General features: G+C 45.2%; 1 protein-coding gene across 5 annotated transcripts in view; it reads left to right on the forward strand.

The window, feature by feature from the left end:
- Window positions 1-15612, forward strand: part of GPAM (glycerol-3-phosphate acyltransferase, mitochondrial) — a 54504-nt gene extending 38892 nt beyond the window's left edge. For all 5 annotated transcript variants that reach the window (XM_032880143.1, XM_032880160.1, XM_032880151.1 and 2 more), the window contains 13 exons: window positions 804-903; window positions 1251-1463; window positions 3355-3468; window positions 4744-4829; window positions 5563-5678; window positions 7512-7582; window positions 8619-8883; window positions 9447-9589; window positions 10984-11061; window positions 11681-11821; window positions 13079-13268; window positions 14456-14514; window positions 15189-15612. In XM_032880143.1, the coding sequence (XP_032736034.1) occupies window positions 804-903; window positions 1251-1463; window positions 3355-3468; window positions 4744-4829; window positions 5563-5678; window positions 7512-7582; window positions 8619-8883; window positions 9447-9589; window positions 10984-11061; window positions 11681-11821; window positions 13079-13268; window positions 14456-14514; window positions 15189-15305 (1693 nt within the window). In that variant the 3' untranslated portion in view covers window positions 15306-15612. The remainder of the gene's footprint in view (window positions 1-803; window positions 904-1250; window positions 1464-3354; window positions 3469-4743; window positions 4830-5562; window positions 5679-7511; window positions 7583-8618; window positions 8884-9446; window positions 9590-10983; window positions 11062-11680; window positions 11822-13078; window positions 13269-14455; window positions 14515-15188) is intronic.
- Window positions 15613-16855: the final 1243 nt, after the last annotated feature.

The following is a 16855-nucleotide window of genomic DNA, read 5'->3' on the forward strand; positions in this document are numbered from 1 at the left end:
CCACTTTTCAGTTTCTGTGGAAGGTTCAGCTCATTCATTATGAACTTTTCTGTAGTTCTGCTCTCAGAGAGTGATAGAAGATACTGAAATTATATAGCGATATGATATTAATACCACTCTATGTGAAAAGCATAAGAGGAGGCTCTGAGTTTGGAAAGGTTGCCTTAAGTATTATAAAGTTTCATCTCAATATCAAAACCTGTCACTGTCATAGAAAGAACCATGGGATTGAAAAAAATCATTTTATCCCTGTGTACATGCACATTGAAGCACATTTTTTTTTCATGTTTTGGGGAAATGGTTATGCTTGGTTTTGGTTTGATAAAATTATCCTTGTCTCAGAGACACTGTCTAATGGTACTTTCTTGAGAAAATTTCCCCAAAGGACCTTTTGTAACATCATATTCGTTTTGTAGTAAACGCAAAAGGCAGATTTCAGGATGTCTTACAATCAGTGTCCTGAGATCCTGGACAGTTTTAAAATTTAGCAGTATTTCATCATCCTCTTAAAATCTGTAACCCCACCTTTGCAGGGTGATATATTGTACAGACTTCTTTCAGTTTGGAACACACATTAGTAGAGCTTCAGTGCATGAGGTGATGTTCTAAAGGCTGATGAGTGATGCAAATGATGGAAACATATCAGTAACATGGAGAATGGAGAAATGGTGACATTTTCACTGTCAGCAACTCAAACAACACATGTGGTTTATATTCCTGTGGCTTATGTTTTGACGTAACTTGGAATTTGAGTATTCTTACATTTTTCTTTATAAATAAATGATGCATTCTTCAATTTATAGTACCTTGATCCATAAGCTTGGGGGGTTTTTCATACGACGGAGGCTGGATGAAACGCCAGATGGACGGAAGGACATTCTCTACAGAGCTTTGCTCCATGGGGTATGTACGGTCTTTCGTCATCCTTAAAGCCGTTATAGTAGTTACCATAGTAGAAAGAAAAACAGACTTGACTGAGATTTAAGAAAGAAATAAACCTTATTGTCTATGTAATTATTATTTGGGTAGGAAGTTGATGATTATTTCCTTTATCACCGAAACATAGCATTGGAGGAGCTGGCTTGCTATTATTCACGTTGAGTAAAATATTTTGTCAGTGGTGAAGTTAACAGGTTTTTGTTTAAGATTTAACTTTGCTGAGCTTATTCTAAGGAGGGAGGTCTTGCATTCCAGCTTATGCTAAGTTGGGCACTCTCGAATTCATGGTTTACATTCTCCTTATACTCCAGCATATAGTTGAACTACTTCGACAGCAGCAGTTCTTGGAGATTTTTCTGGAAGGCACGCGCTCTAGGAGTGGAAAAACCTCCTGTGCTCGGGCAGGACTTTTGTCAGTCGTGGTAGATACTCTGTCTACTAATACCATCCCAGACATCTTGATAATACCTGTTGGAATCTCCTATGATCGTATTATTGAAGGTCACTACAATGGCGAACAGCTGGTAAGAGCACTGCCTTCCCAAACATCTTCTCCATTTTCAAGTTGTTTTGCTTTTAGAATTTGCTTTTGGAATCAACGAGGTATTTTTAAGACAATTTAAAGCACTGTAGGAAGCATGGCAGAGTGGGCATGGTGAGTAGCATCTGTCTCTTGTGTCCGTCTGATTGGTAGTGCTGATGTGGCGTTTTCCTGCACATCTTCTATATCCATTCATCTGTCAGTAGAACGTGGTCTGCTTCCATACTTTGGCTGGTGTAAATAATGCTGCTGTAAACATGGGGTGCATGTAACCCTTTGAACTAGTGTTTTTGTATTTTGGGGGTAAATACCCAGTAGTGTGATTATGGGATTGTAGGGTAGTTGTGTTTAATTTTTTGAGGAACCTCTGTGCTGTGTTCCACATTGGCGGCACTAGTTTGCATTTCCGCTAGTGGTGCAAGAGGGGTCCTTTTTCTCCCCCATCTTTGAAAGATTTGTTTCTTATGTTTTTGATGCTTAACGTTCCGACAGGTGTTGTATCTCGTTGTAGTTTTGATTCGCATTTCCCTGATGACATGTCTGTGGGTATCTGTATGTCTTTTATGGAGAACTATCTGTTCATGTCTTCTGCCCATTTTTAAAAAAGATTTACTTATTAATTTATTTGAGAGTGAGAAGGTGCATGGAGGGGGCTTGGGGAGGGAAAGAAGAAGAGGGAGAATCTCAAGCCGACTCTGCACTGAACATGGACACCGATGTGGGGCTTGACCTTATGACCCCAAGATCATGACCTGATCCGAAACCAAGAATCGGATGCCTAACTGACTGTAGCACCCAGGGACCCCTGCCCATTTTTAATTGGATTATTTATTTTTTTGGGGTTGAGTTGTTTTAGTTCTTTATGCTTTACATACTAACACTTTATTCTTTTTGTTGTGTATGTAGTTGGCAGATATCTTCTCCCATGCAGTAGGTTGTCTTTTAGTTTGGTTGAATGTTTCCTTTGCTATGCAGAAACTTTTTATTTTCATGTAGTCTTAATAGTTTATTTTTGCTTTTATTTCCCTTGTCTTGAGACATATCTAGAAAAATGTTGCTATGCGGTGTCAGAGAAATTACTGCCTATGCTCCCGTAAAGGACTTTTTATGGTTTCAGGTCTCATGTTTAGGTCTTTAATCCATTTTGAGTTTATTTTTGTGTATGGTGTAAGAAAGTGGTACAGTTTCGTTCTTTTGCATATAGCTGTCCAGTTTTACCTTCGCCATTTGTTGAAGAGAGTCTTTTACCCATCGCACATTCTTGCCCCCTTTGTTGAAGAGTAATTGACCAAATAATTGTGGGTTTATTTCTGGACTTTCTGTTCCATGGATCTGTGTGTCTGTTTTTGTGCCAGTATCATAGTTTGCAGTGATTTTTTGTGAATGGCATAAACTGTGGACTAAGTGAATTAATGTAAAGTGTTCTGGTTTTCACTGACCAAACTGCCTCTCCCAATAAGAAGCTTACATCTTTTAGCATTTTTGCACGCTAAACATTTTATGACAGGTCTCAGTCAATGAATATTTTTCTTCTTTATTTAGTGTTGTCCTTTATTTAGTGTTTTTCTTTACACAAACCTCCAGCTTCCATTAAAAAAATAAATGGCAGGTGCCTGGGTGGCTCAGTCAGTTAAGCATCTGGGTCTTGGCTTCGGCTCGGGTCATGATCTCAGTGTGGTGAAACTGAGCCCTGCGTCACCGGCTGGGGAGTCCGCTAGAGATTCTGTCCCCCTCCATGTGTCTTCCCCACACAGGCTCTCTCTTTCTCAAATCAATCAATCAATCAATCAATCAATAAATGTGTTTTTTTTGGATAACAGAATACCCGTTAGCTGTGTTTCTTACCATGCTATTCTTTCAAAATTGGAATTTAGGGAAAACCCAAGAAGAATGAGAGCCTTTGGAGTGTAGCTAGAGGAGTTATCAGAATGTTACGAAAAAACTATGGCTGTGTCAGAGTGGATTTTGCACAACCATTTTCCTTAAAGGTGAGTATCTGTTGGAAGGAAGCAGTGTTACAGCATTGGCAAGCTCTGGTTGGAAGATGTGGGCTCCGTTCCTGCCTCTGCTGCCTCCTCTCCGTGTGACCTTGGTTTCTTCTCTGAAGACTATGTCAAGAATAGCATTTCCTAAATTTTCCTACCAAAGTATGCCTACTGACAGAGGATAGTATATGTCTGTCTTTGGGAGCAGCCAGGGTCAGCATTTGTTGCTGTCGTTTCTTTTTTAGTTGATGAGAATTCTGCATATTGCTTTATGATGTATGTCGGTATTTTATATTATATTTTAAAATTCCCTTTAGGGAAAATTTTGTAAAACTTACCCCTAAAATCTGGGTAACATTGACTGTCTAGGATGATGTTCTCCTGAGTGGAATCCACACGCACACATTTAAAGGGAGAGCGCTATTCTTGTGCAGAAGCCTGGCACTGGGGGTTCCCTGAGGTCCTGGCAGTTTTGAATTCCCAAGATTTTCAAATTTGTGAAGGAGAAGGATGAGTAAGGGAATCGGGAGCCCGTGATAAGGAGCAGAGGTCCTACTTTTCCTTTTGTTCCATTCTTAGTTTTACTTCTAAGATCCTAACTGCCATGCTACATGCTTTCTGGTCTTCCATGCTTTCCACTTTGAGGAGCCTCGTCATTTCTTACCACTTCATCTTTTTCAAAACTACCGCACAACTTCTCTATATTGTTATGATTTGCTTTTGGATTGAGGTTCTTTTGAATATTATGTGACCCTCAGGTCGTCAGAGTTCCTTTGAAAAGCATGGTTGTGTTGCTTCTTACTATATTGGGAATGTCAGATAATTTTGTGTAGATGTGAGAAAAGTTAAGTGTTTTCATTTAACTTTTAAATAATTTTGTTTAAGGGATGCCTGACTGGCTCAGTTGGTAGAGCACGTGGCTCTTGATATTGGGGTTGTGAGTTCAAGCCCCACGTTGGGTGTGGAGCCTGCTTAAAAAAGAAAAATTTTAAAACTTAAAAGAATTAAAAAAAATACATAATTTTGCTTAAGCATCATTGTCTCATCTTTTGTGTCATCATCAGTCCTTAGATTTCATGCTTGCCAAAATTCCGGGAGTCGTTTTGCACTTCTGAAGGTAGTTTAGGATGTAGAAAGTACTCCTGCTCTGTAGCATGGCTCATTTTATAAAGTGCTCCCTTTTTACTGTTTGAAGATTGAATTACATTTAATATACATAAGCAAAACAGGGAGAGTTAATGACTGTGTTGTGTTCCCCCTCCCCTCCACCCTCCCCAGGAGTATTTAGAAAGCCAAAGTCAGAAACCTGTGTCTGCTCCACTCTCTCTGGAGCAAGCCTTGTTACCAGCTATAATTCCTTTAAGGTAAGATCTGTGGAAATTTTTTATACTAACTACACTGTCAGATACCTGTTATTTCTGGCATTGCGGAGAAAACTAGGTTAAGTTTATGAAGAGTGGGCTCCTTCTCGTCTGCACTTCCTCACTTTGGGTAACTTTTCTCTTGGTCTGATAGAGGACAGTGAAGTGACAACATTTTCATATCAGTCTGGAGGTTTTTGATTATTTGCGTTATAACATCTTTTTGATTGTATGAATCAGGAGTTCTTATTGGATTTATGCTTTTGGATGTTGGAACTAAATTCCTTCTGGTAGTAGCTTAGGTTACGCATATTGTATGTAAGTGTAGCATATAAAAGAGTTTTCCCGTGTACGTTTCCCAGAATTCGAGTTAAATTGTAACTTAGAGAAATTAAATATTAAGCCCCTCCCCTAATGTGTTCAGGTATCAAATTTTTAGAAATGTTTTAAAATGAGGTATCTTGCTTCATGCAGTTTTTTCGGCTCGTGGCTTTTTGGAGGTGATGTACCAATAGATTATTTGGTCCTAATTCAAGAAAATCTTTTGGTCAGCAGAGTGTATTAAATATAATAATGTATATCATGGAGGAAAATAATGCATTGAAATAATCTATTTGCGCTTTACATTCAGAATATGTAGTAATTGAAAGTATTTAAGACATTTATACCTTAGTTCTAGGTAGTTTGCTTCTAAAAGAATGTGGTTGTAGAGTCTAATTAAAAAAAATCTTTTCAGACCCAGTGACGCTGCGGACAAAGATGCAGACACATCCACGAACGAGTCCAGAAATGTAACAGATGAACCCTTCCGAAGAAGACTGATTGCAAATCTGGCCGAGCACATCCTCTTCAGTGAGTACAATACCAAACCCTTTAGTTCTGCAGCCCAGATCCAGCATGACGCGGGCCACACACCCTGGGTTTGGAATCTGCTGGAGTTCGCTTCTGCTGCTTCACCTCCGACGGTGGTGATGGGAGGGTGTTAGAGGGTGATGCCTGCGGGGGTGGGGGTTTGAAGTAAGCAAGTGAAACATCACACACGGCGCCTGAGAACTCAGAGCCACTCATAGGGTCAGTCTTATGCTTTTTAAACAAATAGTCCTGTCAGAATGATTTATTGCCTCTGCTGTTCATGAATTTGTTTCTCTGAACTAATGAGTGGTGTGGCATCTAGGTTTATAGTTGTGTGTCCATTTTCCTGCTGACCCCACGATTATTTTTATCCAGCACATATCGAGGGGCTGTTATGTATGTGTAAAGCTTCGTTTCAGTTGTGGGGACTACCCAGGGAAGAGCTGGCAGTTCCGTCTGAGCTCACGCTTGTCTGGGTGGCGTAGCTGGGCACAGGGAATCCAAGCGGAAGTGAGCCAGAGCAGAGCAAGTTGTGCGCAGAATTCGCTTTCTCTGAGCCCCAAATGCCAACACGTGTCATGTCATAGAATCTGCTTCAAAATCGCGTGGCAGTGGCTGGCACCTTGGTGCACAGCCCAGGTGGGCTGTCCTTGCCGTCCCCTGTTCCTCACTCCCAGGCTGGCCAAACTCTCCGCACTTGCTGGCGACCCCATCGTGGGGACATCTCACCTCCTCTGGCTCCTGCCCCTCCAGCTGCTCCTGCTCCCGCTTCACGGGAGGTCGGGGTGTTCTTCCTTAAAAGCACCTCTGTTTGTTTCTCTCTACCCAGGTAACAGGAGTGTGGCTGTCTGGTCTCTAGAAGTGTTTTTTTACGGTTTTTGTGTTGCACTGTTTTCCATTTATAACACAAACATTCATTCATGTTTTTAAAAAACTATAAGTATTCTTCTTAATGGCTATGAATATGGTACTTGGTTCTGTTTTTCATTTTTTTAAACACTGGAGACAATACTCAATGTGAGTGAAATATTCATGAATTCATTATCATCTCAGAAAATTCACACATGGTGTGTTTATTTCAGATTATTCCTTAGATGTTCTCGTATTTGATTCATATGATTATAATTTTCTACAAATTCCGAGTATTGGGTTATGGACTACAGTACTTCTCAAATGTGTTTCTGTCCTCTCTCTTCCATACCTCCAACCTGGTCATTTCCTCCTCAGCCCAGTGAACGACACAGCATTTTCATCTTACCAGTGAGGAAGCTGCGGCATGGGGGTTGAAGTCTTTTCCCCCAAGTTATGAAATTAGGCCACGTAGAAATCAGATTTGAGCCCACATTTTCTGCCTTTAGATCGGCTAGCCCTTCTCCCACTGTGCCTCTGTCCTCGGGTGATGGGGACTCTACCCACAGGAGAGAGCAGTCGGGGTAAAGCCAGAGCCTGGAGCCAGGAGTGATCCCAGAAACATGGAACTGGGAGAAGTGGGAGATCCCATAGAACTGCCAGAACAGCTTCTATGTTGGGTCTTAGTATTTCCAGGAAAGTGTCTGTTGGCCATTGAGTGACTAAATTCCACTGGCCTGTTTGGAAAGCGGAGTGTCTTAGGCTGGATACTGGTACACGATGCTGATGATCTCTAATGAGGATCTGCTGGCCAGAACGTGGGATACTGTTGTTGTTTCCCTTCCGTAAATTCTAGTTACAGGAAATGTGGTAGAAGTAGAGGTATTTATAGTTGTAAATACTCCCATTTCAGATTTAGGTACTTTTGGAGACTTTCCACTGTATTAAAAAAAGGGAACCTAAAGTTCTGTGCTTGCCTTCCAGCTGCTAGCAAGTCCTGTGCCATTATGTCCACACACATCGTGGCCTGTCTGCTCCTCTACAGACACCGGCAGGTACGTCTGCCGTGTCCCTGCGGTCATGGGGGAGGTGTGCGAACGCCGTGTCAGCCGGTCAGCTACTTGGTCACAAACGGACGTGGTCCTCTCCTGGCTTCTGCTTTAGAGATAAGCAGTAAAGGAAGCCAAGCACCCTGCCCACAGGGGCTTACAGATCTGATGGAGGAATCTACGTGAAAAAAACTCCAAGACTGCGTCACATAGACAACAGGAGGACATTCTTGGAGTCCTACAGTTCACGTAAATAAGGCCTATTGCGTTGATGTGCAGTAAGAGTTCTGACAGCTGATGACAGCTCTTGGACTTGTATTTCGGGCCATATTCCCTTCATGAACTTGACTAAGTACTGGGATGGAAAAGACTGTATCTGTGCCATCCACAGTTATGTTCTCAATAACAAACGTAGTGTCTACGTGTGTGTATACACACGTATGTATACATATACATATAATATACATATTACATATATGTGTGGGCACGATGTGAGTAGTTGTCAGATAAATATTTAAAATGAGGGAAATCGGGCACCTGGGTGGCTCAGTCAGTTAAGTGTCTGCTTTAGGCTCAGGTCATGATCTCAGGGTCCTGGGGTCAAGCCCCACATCAGGCTCCTTGCTCAGCAGGGAGCCTACTTCTCCCTTTCCCTGCTTGTGCCCTCTCTCTCTCTTTCTCTCTCTCTCTCTCTCTCAAATAAAATCATTAAAAATATATATAAAACAAGGGGAATTACTGCTAAAACATAAGCATTTCTAACTTTTAGATGGCTTCTTCCGCCCTGTGTAATCTTAGATGCTCCTGTCACATGTTGTGACCAAAGCATTCTTTGGACATGAATATCTTGACTTTCTGAGGACCAGCTTTTTCACCAGTTTTCTGACATCCTGTGCCCTAATACTCTGGCCTTTTTACTCTCTGTGCCAAAAGCGGGCTGCTGGAAAGCCACGGCAGGAAATAAAATCCTCGGAATGGCTTCTTGGCCTCTTGGGAGGCAGGTTTTCCACTGTCATGAGACCATTTATGTCTGTTTCTCCAGGGCATTGATCTCTCCACATTGGTGGAGGACTTCTTTGTGATAAAGGAGGAAGTCCTGGCTCGTGATTTTGACTTGGGCTTCTCAGGGAACTCAGAAGATGTCGTCATGCACGCCATACAGCTGCTGGGAAATTGTGTCACCATCACCCACACCAGCAGGAACGATGAATTTTTTATTACCCCCAGCACAACTATCCCGTCGGTCTTTGAACTCAACTTCTACAGCAATGGCGTGCTCCACGTCTTCATCATGGAGGCCATCATAGGTATGGCCTGCCCTGCAGCAGCTTCACGGGAGGGAGAAGGGCCTAAAGCACATGGTAGTGTCTGTTGACTGCGATGATCGCCCCTCGTTGGAAGGGGATGTGTTGCTGTAGTTTTCGTTTTCAAATGCAAGTGTAATCTGCTGTATCACTCTAGCTTATTTTTTACACTTACTTGTCAACGAGTGGTTACTGAATTACCGTTGGCCTAGTATTACACTTAGTCCGAGGAGGGGAGGGAAGGTGTTTGGCTGTCAGGAGCTGGGAGTCTGAGCGAGACGACAAAGCGCGCATGGCAGTGAAGTGAGTGTAGGGGGTGAAGAGGGAACAGGGGAGGCCGAGCGGGCGGGACCGAAGCCCCTGAGGAAGGGGTTAGAGGGAGCTAGGATCACATGGAATCCTGAGGATTGAATCCTGAAGGGATGTACTGACATTTTTCTCCAGTGAATGCAGGTAATTCTCTTTGATGTATTCACGATCTATTCAGGTAATCCACGTTTTCTGAGCCAGCTGAAGTTCTCTTAGAGGAAAGGCTGTGGGCTTCACTGATGCTTTTCTCTCCTTAGCCTGCAGCCTTTATGCCGTTCTGAACAAGAGGGGCTCCGGGGGGCCTGCGGGGCCGTCCCCCAGCTTGATCAGCCAGGAGCAGCTGGTGCGGAAGGCCGCCAGCCTGTGCTACCTCCTCTCTAACGAAGGCACCATATCACTCGTAAGTGAAGGCTCCTTCACTTACGAAGGAGTGTGACCTCTTGTCTTTTTCTTGAGAATTTTTACAAAATTTTCATGAAAACATAAGCCACCTGTGTTTTTCTCTCAGACAGCGTTTGGTCTGTTACTGAGGCTGTACCTTCTACTCCTGAGTCTCAGTGACTCTCGGGCCAATATCTTGCTTGCTGTCTTTGTTTGCCGCTGGGGTCACTGCTCCAGTGAACCCTTCATGTGGTTGTGAGGCGCGACAGGACTGATTCCTCAACATTCTCCAGAGTCAGATCCAAAGTTACTGCGCTCTTACTGTACGGAAGGCACTGGGTCAGAGGCCTGTAAATAGTTAACATGCCCAGAAGATAGGAGCCAGAAAACAGTCTTAAAAATCATCTGTTCAACCCCTTGTCACTTTACAAATGGGAAAACTAAGGCCCAGCAGGACCGATGAGCATTTATTTGTATTCAAGCACTTTTAGACATTCATAATGAGGCATACGTATTAAGCAATAGATTCTTTTCCCTCAAAATCATCAACAAATAGTATTCATATTCTACTTAAAGTGTAATACTCTCTCCCACTTATTTGAATGTGTCCGGGGACATTTGTGCATAATTGTGCATAATTGTTTTGTGAGGATGACCCTCCACAGCGTTCTTTGCATGTGGTATATTGTCGCCCTGCTGGGGAATCTGTTTTGCATGAGCCTTGAGGGGCAGGGCGGGATGGGGTGGGTGGATACACCTCCCAAGATTGACCTTGTCCTTTTCCTGGGTCATTTTTGAGTTATTTGAATATTTGTTCCCTCCTTCACCACCGCTACACACAGTGTTTATGGTAAGGCAGCATTTGCAGAGAAATTGTCTTACGGAGGAAGAGAAGTCAGCGGCAGCAGGGCCCGTGAGCAGTCCTTCTGAGGGCTTGCCCCCGGCGGGGGAGACTTAGCTCAGGGTGCCCGTGCGGGTGGAGCCACGTTGGGCGCTCTGCCAGACACAGAATGAGGGCTCTTCTTGGGCATTGCCCTTGACCATGCATTCATCAAGAGGGTGGGCCTTGGGAATCTTAGGACTTAACCAGTCGAACGAGGTAGCTGATACGGAAGCATTTGGCAGTTACCTTGTACAGCAGTTTTCTGTCTATAAAAAGGTCTGTGATGGGGCGCTTGGGTGGCTCAGTCCATTAAGCACCTGCCTTTGGCTCAGGTCATGATCCCAGGGTCCTGGGATTGAGCTCTGTGTCGGGCTCCCTGCTCAGCAGGGAGCCTGCTTCTCCATCTCTCTCTGCCCCTCCCTGTGCCCACTTGTGCTTTCTTTCTCTCTCAAATAAACAAAACCTTAAAATAAGTAAATAGATAAATAAAAGGTCAGTGACATTTTTATTTAAATGCCTTTTCTTCCCAGCCCTGCCAGACATTTCACCAAATTTGCCATGAAACAGTAGGAAGGTTTATCCAGTATGGCATTCTCATAGTGGCAGAGGTAAGAGGACTGGCTTGCCTTCATTTGCCTTTATTTGGTGTGCTCTTCCTTATCTTTTCTACCAATTATTTTAACCAGTGTTACAACCGATTATTTTAGCCAATAATTACATTTGGCATGTAGTCAAGTCCACATGAAGAGAAAAGTAAGAAAAGGGAGAGTAAACACCTTTGGGGATTATTTTCAGTATTTTGGTTACTTTTGTGTAACTGGTATTGTCTAGAACATATCTTAACTCTGTGACACCTGAAAGTTTTCATTCCAAGAGCTGATTTACATATCTGTGTGCTTGTAGCTTGCATACACACAGTTTTCTCTTTTGAGATTCTAATTTTTACTGATTTAGTGTAGTAAGTACGCCTGGGAAGGTAGATGTCGCCTTCCAGGGCATCTTTATTTGCCCTGTCTGGTAGCTCCCCTCGCTACCTCTTCCTTTCCTCCTTTCCTTCCGCACTGTGGGTCGAGTGACTCTGAGTTTGGAGGCAGAGGTGGGTTGACACCGTGAATGGCTAACAGAGAGTAGGGAGGCAGGGTGAGGGGCTGCTGGCCCGACGCCAGCCTCGCGAATGCTCGTGCGCCCGCACATGTCTGTTTCCTGTTCGCCATCTCTTTGGCCTAGCAAGATGACCAGGAAGACATTAGTCCTGGTCTTGCCGAGCAGCAGTGGGACAAGAAGCTTCCTGAGCCCTTGTCTTGGAGAAGCGACGACGAAGATGAAGACAGTGATTTTGGTGAGGAGCAGCGAGATTGCTTCCTGAAGGTACTTTGGTGAAAGGCTCTGGCGGGCGCTGCAGGGAGGAGTTGAGGTTTTTGTTGTCCCGAGTTGACGAGGTTCTTAGAAACTGAGCCTCTGCCGACTTACTCACATTTCTGGCCCCCACGAACCGACTGGGTTAATAATAAAGACACTCAAACGTTTGAGGGGAGTGAGTACCCCCGTTGCTCAGTTTGGGCGCAGGTAATGGAAAAGGACACAGAGTGCAAATTCGGGAAGGTGAACCTCATGAGAGACCCTTCCCGACCCTCTCATCGCCGTCCCAGGGTGCAAACCTGTTTGCCTACACCTACACTCCCTCCCGAAGAGGCAGGACTGTGTTCAGTCCTCACTGAGCCCAGGGAGCAGCTGCCGGGGAAAAGGGGAGAAAGAGAAGAAGGGGAAGGAGAGGGATCCCTCCCTCCCTCAGCGGCCACAGCCCACGGCTCTTTCCGAGTCCTGCTCGGTCTTGCCAGCCCTCCCCGGATGGCATACGTTGAACCCTTTGCCTTCAGTTAAAACAAATCCCGTCACAGGAGAAACTTTAGATTTTTTAAAAGATGGATTGTCCTTGATTTGTCATTTTGCAAGTTAATAATGACTCATTTTTTCTGAATACCTTAAGTGGATTAGTCTGTAACACCCCTGATTTACACAACACACACACACACACACACACACACACACACACACACTCAGGAGGTGTCACTTCTGGAGAGTCCACCTGGCCTTTTTGGGTATGAACAGCTGTGAGTTGAGGCAGTTGTCTTGCGGCCATTCCGCAGAGGGGCTGATCCGAGTGTGCCTGTTTTGGGTGGGGGCAGTGAGAGCCCCCTCTGCCACCCGGCACCCCGTCACACTACTGTCACACCCCACTGTGCCAGGAAGTGGGCCAAAGGCCAGGTGGGGTGACAGCAAGTGAGTGCTGGGGAAGACTGAGGTGACCTTGGTGGTCTTGCCACGTGTCTTCTTTCACACTCGAGTGAAACCTGGGAGGGTCCGGCCTGGGGACCCGCTGTGTTCAGTGATGACAGTGTGTCATTCAGGTGTGCCGGTTTCTTCCGGGCAGCCGTTCAGTGACTGCAAACCTCAAGCACTGTCGAAAACAGTGACTCCCATAAAGAACCCGTTGCACAGCCAGGGGCCTTTCCAGCAGAGGGTCTGTGGCCACGGAGCGGTGGGCCGCTCTGTGCGGAAGGTGCTGCGTCAGCGGGCTTGTTCTCTCCTTCTCTGTGACCTCGTGCCCTGGCCTTGCACCCCCAGGTGAGCCAGTCCAAGGAGCACCAGCAGTTCATCACCTTCTTGCAGAGGCTCCTCGGGCCCTTGCTGGAGGCCTACAGCTCTGCCGCCATCTTCATCCACAACTTCAGTGGTCCGGTCCCCGAGCCCGAGTACCTGCAGAGGCTGCACAAGTACCTGGTGGCCAGGACGGAGAGGCGCGTCGCCGTGTATGGTAGGCCTGTCCCCGCTCCGGCCCCTTGTACGATCTGAGCCTTTCTGGATGACAGGAATCTGCTTGTGTAGGCCACTGGGAAAAAGTGCAAAATTAGCCCAACCGCTAACTTCGTAGGCTCCCATTCTCGTCTGTTTCAGGATGTTCTAGAAGTGGAACGAAGCAGTTCTATACTCTTGGGTGTGGCTTTTTTTCACTTAACTTGATAAGTGGAGTCCTGCGTGTTTGTGCGTGTGCTTGTGTGTGTACTCCTGTTGCTTTAGAGTGTTCCCCCATATCACTGTTTACGGCATCCGACGTGTGACCCTCGTTGACGGCTGGGGGGGCGGGGAGCCTGCACTCGAGAGCCGCGGTGGCTGGTGCAGCCGTGAACGTGCTTGAACGCGCCGGCGCGACCCTGTGCCCTCTTTGCGCTGGGCCGCGTGTAGAAGTAGCAGGCCTTTGCGCGTGGGCCCTGCGGGGGGCTCCTGGGGGGGTGCCATTCTGCACCCCAGCAGCGGCGTGTTTCCAGGGCTCCACGTCCGGCTTGTGCTCGGTCGTGTCTGCGTGATGAGAGGTGCGACCGGGTGGGAGCAGTGTTTCTATGCAGTGGTGGCTTAGGACTGAAACTGCTTGCAATCAAGACATTTTAGAGCCAGAAGGGATCTCGAGATAATTTCTCTCTAGACATCTCTCCATACCCATATAGACCCCTGGAGTTCTGGATTTCTCTCTAGATAGCTGTCGTAGCTCCCACAGCTAGTGAATGGGCACACCCGGCTGCAGGGCTCTTTTCTCTGACCTCTAGGTTTGTGCTCTCTCCAGCTCTGCTGGTTAAGGTCTCCTCCGTGCTTCACTGTGTAGCCGAACAGAATTTCTACCCACGGTCTTGTTCGCTTCTCTCAAAAACAGTTCAAGACGGGTGTTGTAGGGGTTTCTCCTTCTCTTCCTTTCTCTCATTTCCTCCCTCCTTCTCTCTCTCTTTTCTTCTTGCTCTTTTGGTCTTAAAAGAGGACAGAATAAGTTTAAAGAAACAGTGGATCCTTTGAGACCTCCCAGGTTGCCAGTGGTAGGGGTGGCACTGGACCCCAGTCTGCTGACTGGTTCAGATCCTCTCCAGGACCTCCCACACTTTCTTACTGTGGATGTTGGGGGTTTCGTGTTTGCCGGGCCTCAGCTTTTCACAAGGTCTTATCCTTTCTCTGCAGCTGAGAGTGCCACTTACTGCCTTGTGAAGAATGCTGTGAAAATGTTTAAGGATATCGGGGTGAGTTCCCACTGCTTATGGTAGGAAGGCACGTGTTAACTTCTCTTTCTGCTCAGACCTGGTCTGTTTGAGCCACCTGCATTTGGGGTGGGCTCTGAAAAAGCAGTTTCTGCTGGACTGATCATGACCACATTTCTGGGGATTGGGAGGGTGACAGGCTTATAGAAAGTGGGACACACCAGTACAGATTTATTTGAATGTTCCAGAATTTTCCTGGTTTTCACCTTCATCCCCAAGCTGTTTATATATAACAAGTGGCAGTCCATTTCAACATGCTACTACAATTTTCAGCAGGGATGTTAGTTATGTCATAGGATTTTCAGTTACTGTGTTTCTACCGGTATTGCTGGAAGTTTCTTCTGGTGTACTGTACTCCATGTGTCATACATGACAGGAGTTACTTGGAGGTACTAATGGCCTTTGTAAGGAACTCTTTGTGACTTTATTCTAACACAGATTTTAAGGTATAGTATGCTGATTGGACTCTACCCAAAAGAAACCCATCACACCTGCATCCATAACCCTCCTCATGAACCCCCACACATCCATTTATTTAAAACCAGGATACAGTGTTAGGTGCCTTGACTGCTTTTTGGGTCTAGAACAAAGGTCAGGGTTGGTGACAGAAATATCTTCTTGTTTTGATTTGTCTTTAATTTCAACTTTCTCTCTAGGTTTTCAAAGAGACCAAACAAAAGAGAGTGTCTGTTTTAGAACTCAGCAGCACGTTTCTACCTCAGTGCAACCGGCAAAAACTCCTAGAGTACATTCTGAGTTTCGTGGTGCTGTAGGTTAGTCCTGGCACCTCTGGCAAGTGGAGGGTATCCGATGAGTCCCTCGCAGGCTCCAGCCTCTGGCTCGAGAGCTGAAGGTGCCGACATGTGGACAGGCCTGCCCTGTCCTGCTGTGACGTGCTGGAAGACAAGTGCCTTCCCCTCCGCGGGGCTGTGCTTACCCCCTCCTCCGATATGACACAGCAGCCTCCGTGGATGCTCGGGGGCCCCCAGCCTCCGCTTGCAACTCATCGTCAGTAGGTGACGCAATGAAATCTCAAAAAATTATTTTGGAATTTATTAAAGATTTCCCTTTTAAGTATCACCGTTAAGGACTAAATTACTGTGATGGGCACAAAAATGTAGATTCATTCTAGAACCGAATCTTACATAATATACTTAATACTGTCGGATAATTTGTCGATACATTTTCTGATTAATGGTTAATGCTTCCTTTAAACATAATTGAGTCATCCATTCACTGGTTTTCTTTTCTTTTTTTTTTTTTTTTGGTTTTATCTTCATCAATAGTAGCTAATTTTAAAGGGGACACCTTTCATCCAAAGTGCTTTACAAATGAATGGGCTGATCTAGATCACACCCAGGTATCACTGTGCTGTCCTTCGCAGTCAGATTTAGAAAGTGTTTGACAAGCTACACGAAAACACAATATTAGTTTAGGTCAGAAATAGAGCTAATGTGATCAAACAGTTCACATCAGGAGGTAGATTTGGCTGGCAGAGTTCAAGGTGAACTTGGCCAGAACACTGACTTTGAACTTTTGCTCATATAAAAAAGTGCCATGAGTTTTAAATGACCAGCAAGTATTTAGGAATGACACCTGTTTTATGTCCTTACCCCTTCTCACCCCTCGGGTGGCAACCTGCCTCTCCTGGGTACAAAACAGCAACTGTCCTAACTTGACTAGCCTGATAGACTGTGCGGGCGGAAAGTGCTGTGGCTAGAGGCTGCTGACCCAGGGCTCTCATGTACTGTGTATAGGTTGTGCACTACACCCAGTCTGCGTGACTGGTGCCCACTCAAGTTGTGTGGTGCGCAACCTGTGCCACGTGTGTGGTAGCCCAATTGACTGCTCCGTGGTTGGAGGCAGTTACAAATTTTTAGCTGTGAGGGAAAACCATGTTTTTTTTTTTTTAAATGTGTATGGTTATATGCCTAAACCCTAATGCCACATGGTGGCAAATTATGATGAAAATTGTCTGTTCATAATGGGTAGGTGCCTTCGTAGGAGCAGGGAGCATTACTGTCCATTGTGGTAACTGTGGTGATTTCATAAAGATCATGTGATATTAAAACATTTTCTGACAGCTTACTGTTTCTTCTCTCCAATGGTATTATGGAATTAGGAATTTTTCCTGGTGAATATTGCATAGAGTCTTTGATTTGGAAGTACTGAGAATTAAGTTTGTACTTTCAGAAGCTTGGACTTGAAACACTAATGGCGTCTCATGAATATCCCATGTGTGTTGGGAGAAGGAAGGGGACTGACCGGTACTTCACGTCGTATGAAAGATCTCGTCTGAAACTCATAGCAATAATGCTGTGCT

The sequence above is a fragment of the Lontra canadensis genome, unplaced genomic scaffold (genome assembly GCF_010015895.1).
Source record: "Lontra canadensis isolate GAN:19392208 unplaced genomic scaffold, GSC_riverotter_1.0 scaffold3, whole genome shotgun sequence".
Lineage (NCBI taxonomy): Eukaryota > Metazoa > Chordata > Mammalia > Carnivora > Mustelidae > Lontra > Lontra canadensis.